The following is a 16,843-nucleotide window of genomic DNA, read 5'->3' as shown; positions in this document are numbered from 1 at the left end:
TGCACGCCATCTTCGTGGACTACGAGCTGGCCAAGCTGTCGGTGACTGTGTCTGCTACTGTACCGTCACTACTGTCCGCCCGGAGCTACTGCTGTCCACCAGAGAGGACCGGGGCAACTCCGAGGAGGACAACTGGTCGGAGGTGCGGCAGCAGCAGCGCTTGCACGCCATCTTCGTGGACTACGAGCTGGCCAAGCTGTCGGTGAGTGTGTCTGCTACTGTACCGTCACTACTGTCCGCCCGGAGCTACTGCTGTCCACCAGAGAGGACCGGGGCAACTCCGAGGAGGACAACTGGTCGGAGGTGCGGCAGCAGCAGCGCTTGCACGCCATCTTCGTGGACTACGAGCTGGCCAAGCTGTCGGTGAGTGTGTCTGCTACTGTACCGTCACTACTGTCCGCCCGGAGCTACTGCTGTCCACCAGGGAGGACCGGGGCAACTCCGAGGAGGACAACTGGTCGGAGGTGCGGCAGCAGCAGCGCTTGCACGCCATCTTCGTGGACTACGAGCTGGCCAAGCTGTCGGTGAGTGTGTCTGCTACTGTACCGTCACTACTGTCCGCCCGGAGCTACTGCTGTCCACCAGAGAGGACCGGGGCAACTCCGAGGAGGACAACTGGTCGGAGGTGCGGCAGCAGCAGCGCTTGCACGCCATCTTCGTGGACTACGAGCTGGCCAAACTGTCGGTGAGTGTGTCTGCTACTGTACCGTCACTACTGTCCGCCCGGAGCTACTGCTGTCCACCAGAGAGGACCGGGGCAACTCCGAGGAGGACAACTGGTCGGAGGTGCGGCAGCAGCAGCGCCTCCACGCCATCTTCGTGGACTACGAGCTGGCCAAGCTGTCGGTGAGTGTGTCTGCTACTGTACCGTCACTACTGTCCGCCCGGAGCTACTGCTGTCCACCAGAGAGGACCGGGGCAACTCCGAGGAGGACAATTGGTCGGAGGTGCGGCAGCAGCAGCGCCTCCACGCCATCTTCGTGGACTACAAGCTGGCCAAGCTGTCGGTGAGTGTGTCTGCTACTGTACCGTCACTACTGTCCGCCCGGAGCTACTGCTGTCCACCAGAGAGGACCGGGGCAACTCCGAGGAGGACAACTGGTCGGAGGTGCGGCAGCAGCAGCGCTTGCACGCCATCTTCGTGGACTACGAGCTGGCCAAGCTGTCGGTGAGTGTGTCTGCTACTGTACCGTCACTACTGTCCGCCCGGAGCTACTGCTGTCCACCAGAGAGGACCGGGGCAACTCCGAGGAGGACAACTGGTCGGAGGTGCGGCAGCAGCAGCGCTTGCACGCCATCTTCGTGGACTACGAGCTGGCCAAGCTGTCGGTGAGTGTGTCTGCTACTGTACCGTCACTACTGTCCGCCCGGAGCTACTGCTGTCCACCAGAGAGGACCGGGGCAACTCCGAGGAGGACAACTGGTCGGAGGTGCGGCAGCAGCAGCGCCTCCACGCCATCTCCGTGGACTACGAGCTGGCCAAGCTGTCGGTGAGTGTGTCTGCTACTGTACCGTCACTACTGTCCGCCCGGAGCTACTGCTGTCCACCAGGGAGGACCGGGGCAACTCCGAGGAGTTCAACTGGTCGGAGGTGCGGCAGCAGCAGCGCCTCCACGCCATCTTCGTGGACTACGAGCTGGCCAAGCTGTCGGTGAGTGTGTCTGCTACTGTACCGTCACTACTGTCCGCCCGGAGCTACTGCTGTCCACCAGAGAGGACCGGGGCAACTCCGAGGAGGACAACTGGTCGGAGGTGCGGCAGCAGCAGCGCTTGCACGCCATCTTCGTGGACTACGAGCTGGCCAAGCTGTCGGTGAGTGTGTCTGCTACTGTACCGTCACTACTGTCCGCCCGGAGCTACTGCTGTCCACCAGAGAGGACCGGGGCAACTCCGAGGAGGACAACTGGTCGGAGGTGCGGCAGCAGCAGCGCTTGCACGCCATCTTCGTGGACTACGAGCTGGCCAAGCTGTCGGTGAGTGTGTCTGCTACTGTACCGTCACTACTGTCCGCCCGGAGCTACTGCTGTCCACCAGGGAGGACCGGGGCAACTCCGAGGAGTTCAACTGGTCGGAGGTGCGGCAGCAGCAGCGCCTCCACGCCATCTTCGTGGACTACGAGCTGGCCAAGCTGTCGGTGAGTGTGTCTGCTACTGTACCGTCACTACTGTCCGCCCGGAGCTACTGCTGTCTACCAGAGAGGACCGGGGCAACTCCGAGGAGGACAACTGGTCGGAGGTGCGGCAGCAGCAGCGCTTGCACGCCATCTTCGTGGACTACGAGCTGGCCAAGCTGTCGGTGAGTGTGTCTGCTACTGTACCGTCACTACTGTCCGCCCGGAGCTACTGCTGTCCACCAGAGAGGACCGGGGCAACTCCGAGGAGGACAACTGGTCGGAGGTGCGGCAGCAGCAGCGCTTGCACGCCATCTTCGTGGACTACGAGCTGGCCAAGCTGTCGGTGAGTGTGTCTGCTACTGTACCGTCACTACTGTCCGCCCGGAGCTACTGCTGTCCACCAGAGAGGACCGGGGCAACTCTGACGTACACCCCCAGGACACTGAGGCCAGGCACTTCTAGTGTGAGTCAAACCACAATTATTTTTTTTGGAATCTTGGCTTTTATGTACATTTACTGTTGTAAACGTAAATTGCATTTAAGTTATTTTATTGGTTGTTACAATATTTCTTATGCATTTAATTTTTATATAAGTTCATGTAAATTTAAATTAAATGTGACTAACTGAGTACTACGTGTCTGACCAATCTGAACGGCAGTTTCTCCTGAGTATATTGACAATACCTTTAGAAAGCTATATTTAGACCCGGGGCTCCGCATGTGCTTGTGATGGCGGTGACTGCGGGGAACCCGGGGGGGGGGGGGGACGCGGTAAGCACCGCCACAAGCCCCCCGCCCCTCCCCCACCCTCCCGAGGGCACTGCTGAATGCCGGGGCACCCCCTAGCTCTCGTGTCCGCGGAAAACACCGCTGAGCGCGCAGGACTGTAATCTACTGAGGATTTGGCCTCGTTGACCGCAGCAGTTAATTGGCAGGGCCGGGCCTTTCTGGGGCCCGCTTCGCCCTTTGAACTACCCCCTTCCCCCCCCCCCCCCCACCTAGAGAGCTGGCCACCCTGCAGTTTCCGACCAAGGGAGGCTTATTCATGCCCTTCCCCCCGCCGCTAAACTTGATTGTGTTGAATTAGTCCTCGGCGGAAGAGCGGGTCAAGCGCCCTCGCGTGACCTCCACCGACTGCAGTGCAAACATCGGCAGTTTACATTTCGGCTCTCGCACTTGCAGCCAGACGACCTGCCTGTTTGAATTCAAACGCACTCCGGCAGAACCTAGTCTAGATTACTACGTAGTCACAATGTCTTACTGATGACAGGAAACTTTAGCATGGGCCTATGCAGGGCTACAATTACCAACTTGATGGAATGAACACCTACATTGACAAAAAAAAGTGTTGTTTGACTAACGTATATTTGTCTAGACAGTGCCAAACAAAGCGCACATAATTCTTTATTCAAACAAATATTTTGTTTTATTACAGATTCATTGAAGGAACAATTTTACTTGATAAAATTCAATTGTAAAGTTGGTTATCAAATTTTATCAGCTTTTTCATAATTTACCCTACAGCGCACAATGTTTCAGATATATTTCAAAGACGCAATGTTATTGTTAATGTTCTTAAACATTGTAATGGCTTAGAAAATGTGCTACATAAGTTGGTTAATTCTGCGACCAGTAAGTTTGGCAATGTCACCCGGCCACGCACACGAGGTGCGCGGAGCTTCAGGAAAAACTTGATGTAAGCTTTTGGACATACGCCATTGCTAAGCACATGTATGTCTGTAGAAGAAAACTACAAAAAACCCAAAAAACAAAAACCCAAATTAAGCAGACATGCATGTGCTTAGCAATGGCGTATGTCCAAAAGCTTACATAAAGTCATGCACTCGCATTGAAGAGTTCGCTGAGGGCCCGATCAGTAGTTTTGTATCCGGATTATGTTTTTAAACTGTATTTTTAGAAGAGTTAAAATGGCTCAAAGGCATGTTGTTCTCAGTGCAGATTCTTGAAAGCACTTAAAGGGACTTGTATATTTCTCCGCCATGTATTGTTGCGGTCACCACTACTGGGCGTGGCGAGAAGACTGCTGGTACCTTCTGGCAGCACCAGAGTCCCGCCTCGCCGACACACATGCAGCCAGGACTAGGCGGGCTCCGTGCTACATGTGCCACTTAACGGCGCTTCGTCCAACTAAAAAGATCGGCACAGTAGACAGTGGTGTGCCCTCGAATTGGGGGGGGACCCACACCTAACAATAGAACCATCACAACTTGGAACAGGCCTAGCCGCCCCCAGGAGTGGTGGATACCACAGTGTCGCGGACTGCCGCAGGGCGCGCCCTGGGAGTGGAGCGGCGAGCTGCCGCACGTGGCGCTCACCATCCTGCACCAGCACGCCATCCAGGGCGACGTGACGGAGCTGCAGCTGGCGGCCGTGCGCTGGGTCGTGTTCTCCAGGAAGGCGCTGGAGCACTGCCTGGACTCGCGCCTGCTGCTGCGCCTGCTGCAGGAGCTGGACCAGCGCTGGAGCGCCGACGCCACGTCCAAGGAGGAGGCGCGTGCCGCTCGCGTCCCCGCTCTGTCCTTATTGCGAATATCAGTTAGCCTAGTTTCATCTGAGTACAGTTGCTTTTTCTTCATAAATTATAAATGATTACCTTATTATTTAACAAATACTTAAAAAATAATCAATTAATATAAACATACATCATATTTATTGATTTTCATGACTATTATAACTCATTTCGATTATTTTACTCACTGAAATAATTAAATTTATACAAATGTTTGTTTTTGAAATATTCAATAACGTGTATTTATTTAATTTTTGTTTCGTTAATTTTCAAAAAAGTTGAGTATCTTAAAACAAAAAAAGAAGTATGACTTCTAATGAACATACATAAGTACACATTTTTATTTTTAAATTTAACTTTGGCTAAGTATTTATAAAAATTCAGAATATGTTCCAGAAAAGTTTTTTTCAGATTAATTTGTCTATAAACAGTAAACTCCACGTAGATCACTCTCTCGGTGTGAGTACCTAAGTTAAGTGACGACTCGGTCAGTGAAACGCTGCTCACAGAAACTCCGGATGGATAGTGAAATTATACTCGCTGACAAAAGAATGGACTTCACTGGCATTCAGTTGTTGGGTTGCGAAACTCTCTACAGAACAAGTGGAAAATTCACTGATAAATCAGTGAAAACTACTGACAAAATCAGATTTATTTCAATAACTCTGTTAAAGCAATTACAACTGATTTGCAGTTCAGATGGGAGTTGATTTTTGACAATTATAACACCACAGAAATTTACATAATCAGTTTACTAGATAGTACGAAAGTAAAAAAGAATGAGCTTGATGTTAAAATTGGTAGGTCCTGTTTTACCGATGTGTTTCTAATGGCGTGGAACCAGACCACGCTACTTGTTTGCTGCAGTACTACCTGGGAGCTCATCTTTCAAAACATGCCACACCTTGAACATATCCGCGGATACAATCAATAGTTGGTTGTGTGGCCTGCAGGAGGAGTGCTTGGCGGAGTCGTTCAACGTGTTCGTGGAGTACTCGCTGCACCTGGTGCGCAAGCACCGCCAGCTGTTCCTGCCGCAGGTGCAGGAGTCCATGTGCCGGCTGGAGCACATCCTCAGGTGGGCAGGTCTCCACGCTCCCTGCCTCGCGCCACACTAAGTGCATCAATACTTCAGCCAACGGCACATCCGAAAGGAATGCACGTTTCATTTGATGCCTGAGGACAAATTCAGAAATATATTGCCCCTCAACTTAGTTGAAAACATTCTTTACTGTGACGCCGCCCCCGCTGCCTGTCCTGAAATTACTTTAATTAAATTACGTTAACTAGAGTTTGGTCTCGAGGGCGGGGTTCTTTGCCTCGTGGCTGCAGGCAGGGACGCGTCTACAAAGGGCCCCCCGGGCTGTTTTGGCCACCCAGGACGCCGTAACTATTGACAAACACACGTAAACGTAACTGGTTTTATTACTGCCTCACACGATACAGTACTTCACCTTGTACAGTACATCTTCATGTGACTGGCCGTATCATCGTCTACCTTCTCATCTCCGCTCACACGGCCCTCGATTGGCGGTACTGATTAGCGTCTGGCGGAGTTCCGGAAGACTACCACACCGAGGGATGCAGGCTATCCTGAGAGTGACGGTGACGACGATTAAGACACGTAGCGAATTTAGTTGTTAGGAAGTGGTAGCCCGGACTGTGAGTTACAAAGATAGTTCACCAGTCACTGATTAAGGAATTAGACAAAACACTGAAATTAACGTTTACACATGGCTGATGGCGAAAACTAACACTAAAACTTACGTAGAACACTAAAACGACTCGTAGTCGAGTCACACATATTTACTGACGGACCGTACGACACTTCATACGGCCGATTTAGGGCCGGCCGTGGAGCTGATGAAAACGGATTTGGAAATATGACCTATTGAAGCTACATGCTGATTCTGGCGCGAAAAGTGGAGGCTCCACGTGCGCGGGGCTGCCGGCCCTGGTGAGTGCTGGAAGGCTACTCACGACTCTCCCTGGCAACCCGGCCAGGGAGGGGAGGAAAATCCGCGGGAAGCTATGGAGCGCGGGAAGATGATGCCGGCCAGTTTTGTGAGAGTTTACAATTACATTAATTAATTATTAAGAAATATTTTATATGTCAAAAGTTTTAATTAATGTTTGTAATTTAATTTGCATATGCACTGTATCCCCTTTTGCGCATTGCCACACCCGGCCGGGCGCTTCGTACACACAGCCGGCCGTGACTTACGTCACGCCGTTCGAGGCACTGCTCTTCCCTACACTATGTTGCACGCGCGGGCGTGTTCGTAGCACTGGCCCTAATTCAGGTGTTGAGGACACATAACGGCCTGTGCTCTCATCGGGAGCACCGACGACGGCTTCAACTGAGATCTCATACATGTTAAGGAGTTTGTATTTTTCTTTGATGTGTAGATGCAAATCTTCTTGGAGCTGAATAGAGACAAGCCGTCAGTGGAAAGCCCGCACGCCTGGTCATTGCCCTGTGGGTACGGGTGATCAGCTCTGTTGTGTCAGTTGTTAAACCTTGGGCTCCCTTGCGCTGAGATTTGGGCCTTCGTGTGTGGAATAGTGTGATAGTGTGAGCACTGTCCTTCCAGGGTTGCGGAGCTCAAACTGGATTCAGCCCCGGGGAAGAGGGCGGGCTTGGATAAGGTGTCAACCCTAACCTCTCCAAGACACATTTAGCTTCACAATTTTTATAATTAATCTATAATATACTTTAAGTAATGGACCTAAAAAATGTCATTTTATTATTATTGGTTATTTATATTGCTGATTAAAAATAACTGCAGGATTCAATTGTGAGAATAGTTTGTGATTTGGTCTCATCTTACTTACATCCCTGGTAAATGAAAGTTTCCCCACGCCCCTCCCGTAGCTGCTCCACTGTTCACTGTTCACGTGTTCACTGTCCACGTGTGAAGCAGCTTGTGTCCCCGCAGGTGCCTGGGCCTGCTCGCCAACATGAAGGCGTTCTGGAAGTGCTGCCCCTTCAACAAGGAGATCCGAGGGGAGATCGTGGTGGCCATCAAGAAAGGGACCCTAGAATGGTAACGTGCATGCCTACTGGCGGCTGACACCAGGGTTCAAGTGTTTTAACCAGGGGTGCATATCTGTAGGATTCTCTTGGGGGGGGGGGGGGGGGGCGCACACGGCCCAAGAGTTTTGGGCGTGGGGTTTAACAGACACAAGTCATCTCTGGACAGGGTGCTCGTATGATGAACACAGCCCATATTTTAAAATAAGCAGCAAACTTTGAAATGTATAGAAAATTTTCCATAAAACATAGTAATGAAGTTTACATTTATCAAGCCCTTTTTACGTTCACGATTTTTAAAGCACTAGCGGGCCCCTTCAGTGTGGGGCTTCGTAATTTCAGGGGGGGGGGGGGGGCAGTGGTTTTAACTGTTAAATACTGTTTCTTAAAAGTTTAAATCACCAAAATTATTTGTATTTTTACCTATTTTATAGTAACAAATCCAAAAACAGTCATAAAAAATTGCCAATGTTGGGACATATTTCATGGTAATAACCTTAAAATTTTCTTGTGTGAAATTGAAGAAACAACCTGCCTTGACCTACTGTAAAGAATAAGGAAACATCCACCCCACCGTTGAGTAGTTTCGGGAAACCACTACAAAACTTCAGTCCTTCAGACTGCGAGCTCAGCATGATATACCACCGCGCAACCTCGCTCCCTAATCACGACAGAGTGACCGCGTATGGCCGCACGTAACATCATCAGAGGGTGCGGGAGGGTACAAGATTTTTACCTATCCCCAAATCAAGACGATCCAGTACTCTACATCAAGAGGATAATCTTGTCCTCATTTTCTCTTCCCCACCCCTTGAGAGGGAGTGTTCAGAAGCAGTTGCCACTGTCCCCCCCCCCCCCCCACTTGGAACTTCCACACCGTCCCTTCTTGGGACCACCCCCCTCTTTCCTACTCCTCCTCTTTACCCATCACACTTCCAAAGTTCGCTGCTAGGTAGAGCCACTGTCGCATAATGCGTTCATAAAGCCCTGAGCGCAGTGATCGCAGCTGGTGGTATGAGATCCAAGCACAGCCTCACCAGTCCGAGCGTGCTGCGAGACAGTTGTGCCGAGCCGCTGGCTGCTCGGTGTGGCCGCAGGTACGAGGAGACCCAGGCCTCGCAGCAGCCGGCGCGCAGCGAGGCGGACGTGGTGCAGGCACTGATACACAGCATCACGCTGCTGCTCGTGGACCTGCAGCGCGGCTACGAGAACTACCACTCGCTGTTCGAGACGTGAGTGTTCCGCGCCGGCATCGATCCTCCCCCGTTGCAGTCGCTCCTACACTGGGGGGAGATCTAACACAAAGTGATGTTTAAATATTATACCAGCAGAAGTAATCATTCTTACTTGAACTCGAGTGTTTCCTTCATATGCATCGCATCCTCTGTGAACACGGAATGCAACGTGATTAGATATTACATTTATAAATGTACATCAGTATAATGCAGTTAGGGCTGGTAAATAAAATTTATAGAGCCTTATCAAACTGCACAAAATACTAAAACACTTACTCCTTATATACCACACTGGTCGACGAGTGCGATATAAATTTATGAACTCCTCCCAAAAAAACTTTATTGTCATTAAAAGACATGATGATGCGACAACAGACAGCGCACTCGCTGTGGGCTCGGGGCGAGCATGTTGGGACCTGCCAATCACTGGCGGATATGCTCGGTCAGGGGCTCGGCTCGGAGGGAACTGCCATCCGACGGCGAGCCGAGCATGCTCGGTCTGACAGAGGCCGGACCAGCCCATACACTGGCGGATATGCTCGGCGAGCTAAGTCGGCGAGCATGCTCTGTGAGTATATCTGCTAGTGTGTGGGGCGCTTTATCGTGACGAACATAGTGGGTGCCACGCGTGCATGTGAATCACGCTCCATCGGCCTGGGAGAGGGAATGAGCGACGGTGTTCAGAATCAGTGCCACGAGCCCTTATATAACCTAAAATAATATTATATATTTTTTTTTGTTTCTGACTCCTGTGTTTTTTTCTTTCCACGTCCAAAATATGCCCCATTGCTTTTATTTGTAGTAAATGGTTTTGCAAAAAGGCCATAACCCAACATTTCCGAATAAAGCAGAGGGTTCCTGAATCGAAAAATTTTTGAAAATTTTTATTGTTAGTACTATTTTTTTATTAAGGATTATTTTTATGTGTTAGCACATGTATTAACTTTCCTGAATTTATTATGTATTATGTAAGTGGCAAGAATTTCAAAACACGTGTAACGGTTATCACGGGAGGGGGTGGGGGGGGAGGTCAGGCGTCATGCATCGTCCAGTATCTGGCCCAATTCGTCATCATCACCAGATGAAAAAAGCCTCATGTGTTCATCCTTTGCCATCACTGACTAATTAATTCAGTTTCCGTATTTAAATAATTTAAGTAATTTTCTTAAGTATCTCAGGGGCCTGTCTCTGCCAGTAAGCTGTTTTAGTTAGGGGTGTTCGAAGTCAATGCATGAAGGAAGTCGTCACAAGGGTGAACGTCGCTAGGCCTTTTACCTGTTAACTAAAGAACTGTACGAGAGTCGTGAACGCTGAGTAATAAATCATGCTGTCAGATGTTTCTTTCTGTGTTTTGTGACGTGTCCTTGATGGCTGATACCAGCCGCGTGGGATACCTTGAGAGCCCACACATCTCTGCTGTTAAGTGTGCAATGCTAGGCCTGTGCAAATGAATTCTAGTTCCTTGGACGTGAAGCATATATCAAATTATTAAATTATTCGGGAAGTCAAATCAAATTGCCAATATTGTTCTCAGCAAGGCTGTATTACAATTACACTTCGTTTTTTAAAAATACTTGAAGAAGTAAAAATTAATATTCTAACATATATATATAGAGATCGAGCCAAACTTAGGCTTCCATCTTTTAAAGCTTCGCAACACACGCGTAGCTTCACATCGGACGCGAAGCTTTGCATCACAACCGAAGCTTCAAATATAATCAAAAGCAAATATTGAATGATTTGCTCTTAGTGGAAGCTTCGCACAGGCCTGTCCGTCCCCCGGGAGGATCGAGGCAAACACCGGGTCTCGCTGCACAGGGGCGACTTCACGACCCTGCAGAGAGGTTCCTGGGTTCACGTTCCCCCGCCACGTCATCCATCCTCGTGTAGCATCAGCTTAACAGTAACATGTGGTGGTCTTTATATTCTGCTATCCAAAACAGTTCAAGTAACTGGGTACCTAGTGTTTTGGTGATGCAAATTTAGTCTCTAAGGCTTTACAAGATAAATATAAAATTACAATTACAGAATTGTAGTAACTCACTGTAGAAATATGGAAGTCTTTGTAATGGGTCATTTTAAAACTTTATAGATGCAAACATTATTTGCAAAATTTTGGTGTTTCATTAACAGTTTATAACTTCAAGTTAAAATTACCAAAATTTAGTACATCATAGGTTTTCACAAAAATGCATACTGAATACTGTGATATGTATAGAAAGGTCACATTCATGAATATGTTTAGTAAATTACTAACCAAGTGTTCCTTAAAATTTGATTATTACTCTTTTATACTTACGTTGCAAGTACACACATAGATTAAAAATATTGTTTGTTTGTTTTATTTTCAGTGCTTTTTTAACTGCCTCAAAAAAACTGTGTATTTCAGGACAAACGATGTACCTTACTTCAATGTTGTTTACAAGCAGTTGGAGAAATTGGTGAGTAACATGGAACAAATGCAGTAAATAAGTTTAACGTGAGCTTAATGATACGCCATGTTTCAGAGCTCAGTGAAGTGTGTGATGTGTCCTTGCTCCAGTGCAGACTCCACAGACTGTACAGCGCTACCTTCGTACAACCTCGTACAGCCTTCTGCTAGGCAGAGAACTGCAGACCATTCTAACGGGACCAGAGATTTATATGCATGCATTAAAAAAGTTTGAGAGTGGAATTTTTGAGAATATTAATATGGTACTTCCATACGAATTTTCACTTCAACTCACTTGAGAAAGTACTGATCTGTAAATGTTCTTTTCAAAGCTTTTATATTAGTAGGAATGCTCACAGACTATATCCACTTGTGCAACTTGTTGCGACTCCAGGGCTGCACCACATCAAAGCAACATCACGACAGCTAGTCATAACTGATCCCAGGTGGATGTCTCCCACAGACGGAGCACACAGGCATCGTCACGCCGCCTCCTGATGAGGTGGGGCTGTATTCTGGACCCGCGACAGAGTAACGGGATGCGGAAACTGAGGAAAACCTCGAGAACGTCTAGGAAACCACCGGTCACCACTTAAGTCCGCCACAGTTTTCCCATTTGTGGCAGCTCTGACCCCTGGGTTCAAAATAATTCGTAACCCTATCACCTCGGCAAGATGCACTATGTGATGCCTTTATGGTGGTGTGTGATATGAGTGGTAATTTTTTTTTTTTTCGTGTTCGTGAGTTTCTGAATGCTATCTCTTCTCAGGATAATGCCTGATGTGTCAGAACACTATAATGCTATGTCTTCTGGTGGTGAACAGTGGCCGGTTATGTGTAGTGAGTAGCCTCTGTGGCTGTGAGAGGCATTTGTCGTGGTGAGTGGCAGTGAGTGGCTGGAGGAGGTGCACCATAGAGGTGACGAGTGGTGCGACATGGCGAGCCACCGAGGGCTGACCAGCGCTCTAAGGTGTCTTGTGTTGTTTCCAGCTGGCGGACGAAGTGGCCAGACAGCTGGATAAGATAGAGGTATTGGTCTATAGCGATGTAGACGCGCCTCAGTAGTGCAGCGCATAGTCTGTTCACTGGTAGATGAACACTTTTGCCGTCCCTGAGACTCGAAGCACCCACGTGACGCAGCGAGAGTGTTCATGTGGACGTGAACGCACTATAGCTGGCCGAGCAATGCATCCGTGCACCGTCCTTGACGCAGGCTGATTGCAGCATGGCTTCCTAGCGATGTAGGTGCGGCGGCGGAGGACTGCCCGAGGCCGGCTGTGTCAGCCGCAACGCCAGCCGAGCGAGTAGTGTTGGGACCACTTGTTAACGTGTATGCTAGTTTAGAAGAGTTATTTTTTTTTTACATTAGAGGCAAAATGCTTAGCATGCCATAAACTGTTTTTCTCTGCCGAATATTTTATGCATGGTTTCTTAAAACATTTTAGTGCACATCAAAGTTAAAATGGTCATGGCATAACAGTTTTACTCAATGCAGTATTTTTAAACTTTACGTAGAATGTATTTTGTAAGTTAGTAGTAATTCCTTCTGTATTTAAAAATCAGTATTTTATAACATAATTTTTTTTATTTACCCAGTCTGTAGTACATTTATGATATTGTATCGCCAGATTAATTTTTTGGAAACAATTTGTGCAGCGACAACAGGTTTAGTAGGTGTGATTATGTCATCTCATGATAAAACCTGCCACACATCCATTGCGACTGTTTAAGCACATTTAATATGCAGAAAAAGTTGTATTCTCAAAATTTTTTTGTTAAATGGTTTGATCATATTGGCAGTTGCGTAAAGTTTTATGCCAGATAAATAAAAGTTATATTATTATTTTATTTTATTTATCTACTTGCTAATATGACTGAGAAACTAAGAAAAAATAAATAACTTCAACCATAATTTTAATAGTGGCTAGGCGAACTATGGTAAAACTTTGATATAAAATTAAATAATCACTATAATTCTGACCTTAGGGTTAGGTGGCTTCATTTTGTTTTGTAAGCTCACACAGATGTCATAATTCCATCTTCCTTATGCCTTGTCAATGATACCACCAGCTAATGTTGTTTCAAGTGAGGAATTTATTTTTACAATATATAGGGCCACTGTTTTTTTTTTAATTTGTGTAAAATTTTTCATAATATTTAATATAATTATAAAAATTATTTGATGCTAGTTTAAAGTCTTCAAATGAAACCTATAGAATTTAATGCAAGTACAGTTCTGTGTACCACAACAACCGGTCATTTGCTTTTTGACGTGATAACGTCTTATAAATCGATGAACGCCGGCTGCACGCACGAAAAAGCATGACTCATTGTCACGTTCCGCCTGAGCCGAGCGTGCAAGAACCGGCCAACCGCCGTGCGAGAAAATCTTCTAGAACATCAAACAGGTTTAAACGGGCTTTTTAACTAAATGCTCGTGATTATATTTAAACAAATTATTTAAATTAAATTTGCAAAAAACTGTAAATAATATTTGAAAATTAAAAAGTGTGCGATTTTTTATCAGTGTTTCCTTATGACGTTATCACGTGAAATTATCGTCCGTAAACCGACTTTTTGACTTGAAACTTGGTCGGAACACGTGCGACCAGTTAGCCACTCCGCTCACACCGAGCCGTCGAGCGCACCGCTGTGTCGGCTGTGCGGCCACGAACGAGGGGAGACCCTCCCCAGCAGGCGGTTCTGGCCGCGCCACTGACCTGTGTGACGTGTTGGCAGGTGCACTCTCAGTTCGCGCCGCACGTCTCGGCGCTCTGCCTCAGCATGCAAGTGTCCCAGGCGGACCAATCACGCGCCGACGAAGCGGCCCAGCTCCAAGGTTCCCAAATATCTACTTCCATTTTTGAGCTCTACATTGCTATTCAGGAATTTGTTGCGTTAGTATTAGCTGATTATTTACTTCTATTGTTTGTACATGTACAGTTATTATTGTTGACCGTTTCTGTTCTTATCTCTCAGCCTCTTTTAACATTGGACTTGTGTGTTTTTGCTTGGATTAATTAGCTGTTGCACTAGAGTATTAGCTCTTTTTTAAAATAAAAAAAATGCTTTATAGGAGTAAACTTACCAGATGTTGTTCATTTCATGCTGTTTTGATTTTTCATATGCTTATTGCAGTTTAGATTAAATAGCTTTATTTTTAAATGCATAGTTACCTAGTATGTACTTTTCATGTGGATGCTCGATGTAGGACATTGCATTGCTCAATTAATAACTGAAAGCACATCTGCAACATATGTCTAAAAGTTTTTACTAGTTAAACTTTTTGAAATAAAAATGCAGCTTGCTATTATCTAATGCTACAATGTTAAATGAATTTTTGAAAATATTGTACACATGAAATATTTCAGCCGTGCTTTTCTTTTATCAGAATCGCTGGCCAGAAGCCAGGAGGGCAGGGGTGCCCAGACCCCCCCCCCCCCCAAAGTTTAAAAAAATACCAAAAATATAAAATAGATAGTTAAATATATGATTGTTGATATAGTTTATATATGTATATATTTAAGACTGGGAAAGTATTGTGTGTAAGTTTTTTAAAACTAAGTCACCAGTTGAAATTTATAACAGGATGAGGTGGGTGTCACACTGTATGTTGTAAAACCTCTAAAATATTATTGTGGCTACGGCACTTAACTGTTTTCCCTCCACTAATTGTAAAAAAGGCCCCTCTCCCGTTGGCTTTTTTGGTGATAGGCATTTTAATCACTGTCCTACTGCCCTAGCGGGATCAGTTGCCTGGTGGAGTTTTGATGTATTCATGAGGTGAGAGCCTAATAACTTGTCCTACTATTGGTGAAACACCCACCCAGTGGAAGACCTAGAAGCGCTATCAGTCTCACGCTGCGTCGTGCTTGCAGCTTCCAGCAATACCTGTCGCCCAACGAGCAGAAAGGACTGTCGATTAACGGCTTCTACCAGTGGTTCGAACCCGCGGTCGAGAAGTGGCTGGACGTGGCCAAGCTGAAGGTGAGTGCGTCCGTCCACAGCGAGTTTAGTTCTGCTTCCATCCGCTCGCTTCGTTAATACATACAAGTGAGAATTTCATTCAACTTTACGGAATGCAAATAGTTTATTTGTGCCTTCTTTTTGACACAATTGTAAAAAGAAACATAACTACAGCCATAATGCTGTATTTTTAATTCCACTAGTTAGTAACAATTATGTTCTGCACATGTCTTTATTTATTAAAGTCCTAACTCTCAACATTGTAAGTTCCTTTCACAAACATGGCTACAGTTCAACTGTCACATACATAATACCAACCAGACAACACAACTATCTTAACCCAGATAATGCCTACCTTGTCATACAAATATCTTAACCTAAGTACATAACAGTGGCATTTTTCGGTTCGCTTTATTTGTTATCGCATTCAGACCAAACAAGGTTGGACTCGTGAACTAGAGAAAGAAGCATATAATGAAGTTCATGAGTGTTTGTTCTGTCGTGGGTCTGATTAGGGAAAAATGAGCTTGTACGTCATATCGATGCAATAGCTGCAGCAGGTAGAGGAGGAGGAGCGTTCTCTTGTCGGGCACCTCGCAGGCTGCACCGTGCTGTGTCGTGTGCTGCAGGCCATGCACAGGATACGCAAGGCCGTGGAGCTGAACCGGACGTGCACGGGCGACCTCATCGTGAAGCACAGCACGTCCGCCATGGACGCCACCTCGTGCTTCTTCCAGGTGCGTGCTCGAGAAGCCTGAGACGTCCATCAGGCTCCGTCCCCTGCCCGGACACGCCCGAACAATTCACCTCCGGCCAACCTCGCGATTTGTTCTATTTTTGCGCAGGGAAAAATGAATTCAAATATTAAAAGTGGTCGGTTAGGTTGGCTACATTAAAACACTAAAACACTACGGACGGTTTGTTAGGTTAGTATAGCTACATTAAAATAAACACAGAAATATAAATATATATAAATAAACCCGAGGTTGGCCGAAGGTGAATATTCGGGCGTGTTCGGGCAGGGACAGAACTTGATGTACATCTTAGGCTTCCCTGCGTGTTAAGATTTTTTCAAATGCTACTTAATTCCATGATATAACTTGCATTTCAATGCTATGTGGTGTATCAACTAGAATTTCGGTGATATGTTTTTTTTGTTATTTATTTTTGTTTTATTGCAATTCTTGTCCGTGTATAACACGGCAGCGAGGCACTGATTGCCATCCACTCTTGCGCTAGTACGTGGTGTGTGTGGTTAGAGGCACCCGCGAACACTCATCCACGCAAGTCGCTGGCGGGAGTGTGGGCGGGGGGGTGAGGGGCGGTGACAGCAGGCTGTTAGTACTCTCCCATACCGCCCCCTCAGAGCTCTGACCGCCACACTCGGCACGGGGAAGCAAGGATTCTCCCAGATCTCTCGGAGGAGCACATTCACATCTCCACGCAGCAGAAAACTCACGACTAGTAACTCAAACTCTATAGAGTACAGGACCAGCTTACATTTCTCTCTTGCAGGCCGGGACTCATATCTTCT

General features: G+C 47.0%; 1 protein-coding gene across 1 annotated transcript in view; it reads left to right on the top strand.

The window, feature by feature from the left end:
* Positions 1-16,843, top strand: part of LOC134534347 (BAI1-associated protein 3) — a 136,934-nt gene that overhangs the window by 98,784 nt on the left and 21,307 nt on the right. The window contains exons 11-18 of the mRNA XM_063372758.1: positions 4,418-4,624; positions 5,597-5,721; positions 7,583-7,690; positions 8,775-8,909; positions 11,302-11,353; positions 14,083-14,240; positions 15,222-15,330; positions 15,939-16,046. Of these exons, the coding sequence (XP_063228828.1) occupies positions 4,418-4,624; positions 5,597-5,721; positions 7,583-7,690; positions 8,775-8,909; positions 11,302-11,353; positions 14,083-14,240; positions 15,222-15,330; positions 15,939-16,046 (1,002 nt within the window). The remainder of the gene's footprint in view (positions 1-4,417; positions 4,625-5,596; positions 5,722-7,582; positions 7,691-8,774; positions 8,910-11,301; positions 11,354-14,082; positions 14,241-15,221; positions 15,331-15,938; positions 16,047-16,843) is intronic.

The sequence above is a fragment of the Bacillus rossius genome, chromosome 7 (assembly GCF_032445375.1).
Source record: "Bacillus rossius redtenbacheri isolate Brsri chromosome 7, Brsri_v3, whole genome shotgun sequence".
Lineage (NCBI taxonomy): Eukaryota > Metazoa > Arthropoda > Insecta > Phasmatodea > Bacillidae > Bacillus > Bacillus rossius.
Note: the sequence above shows the minus strand (reverse complement) of the source record. Positions and strands in the feature narration are given on the sequence as shown.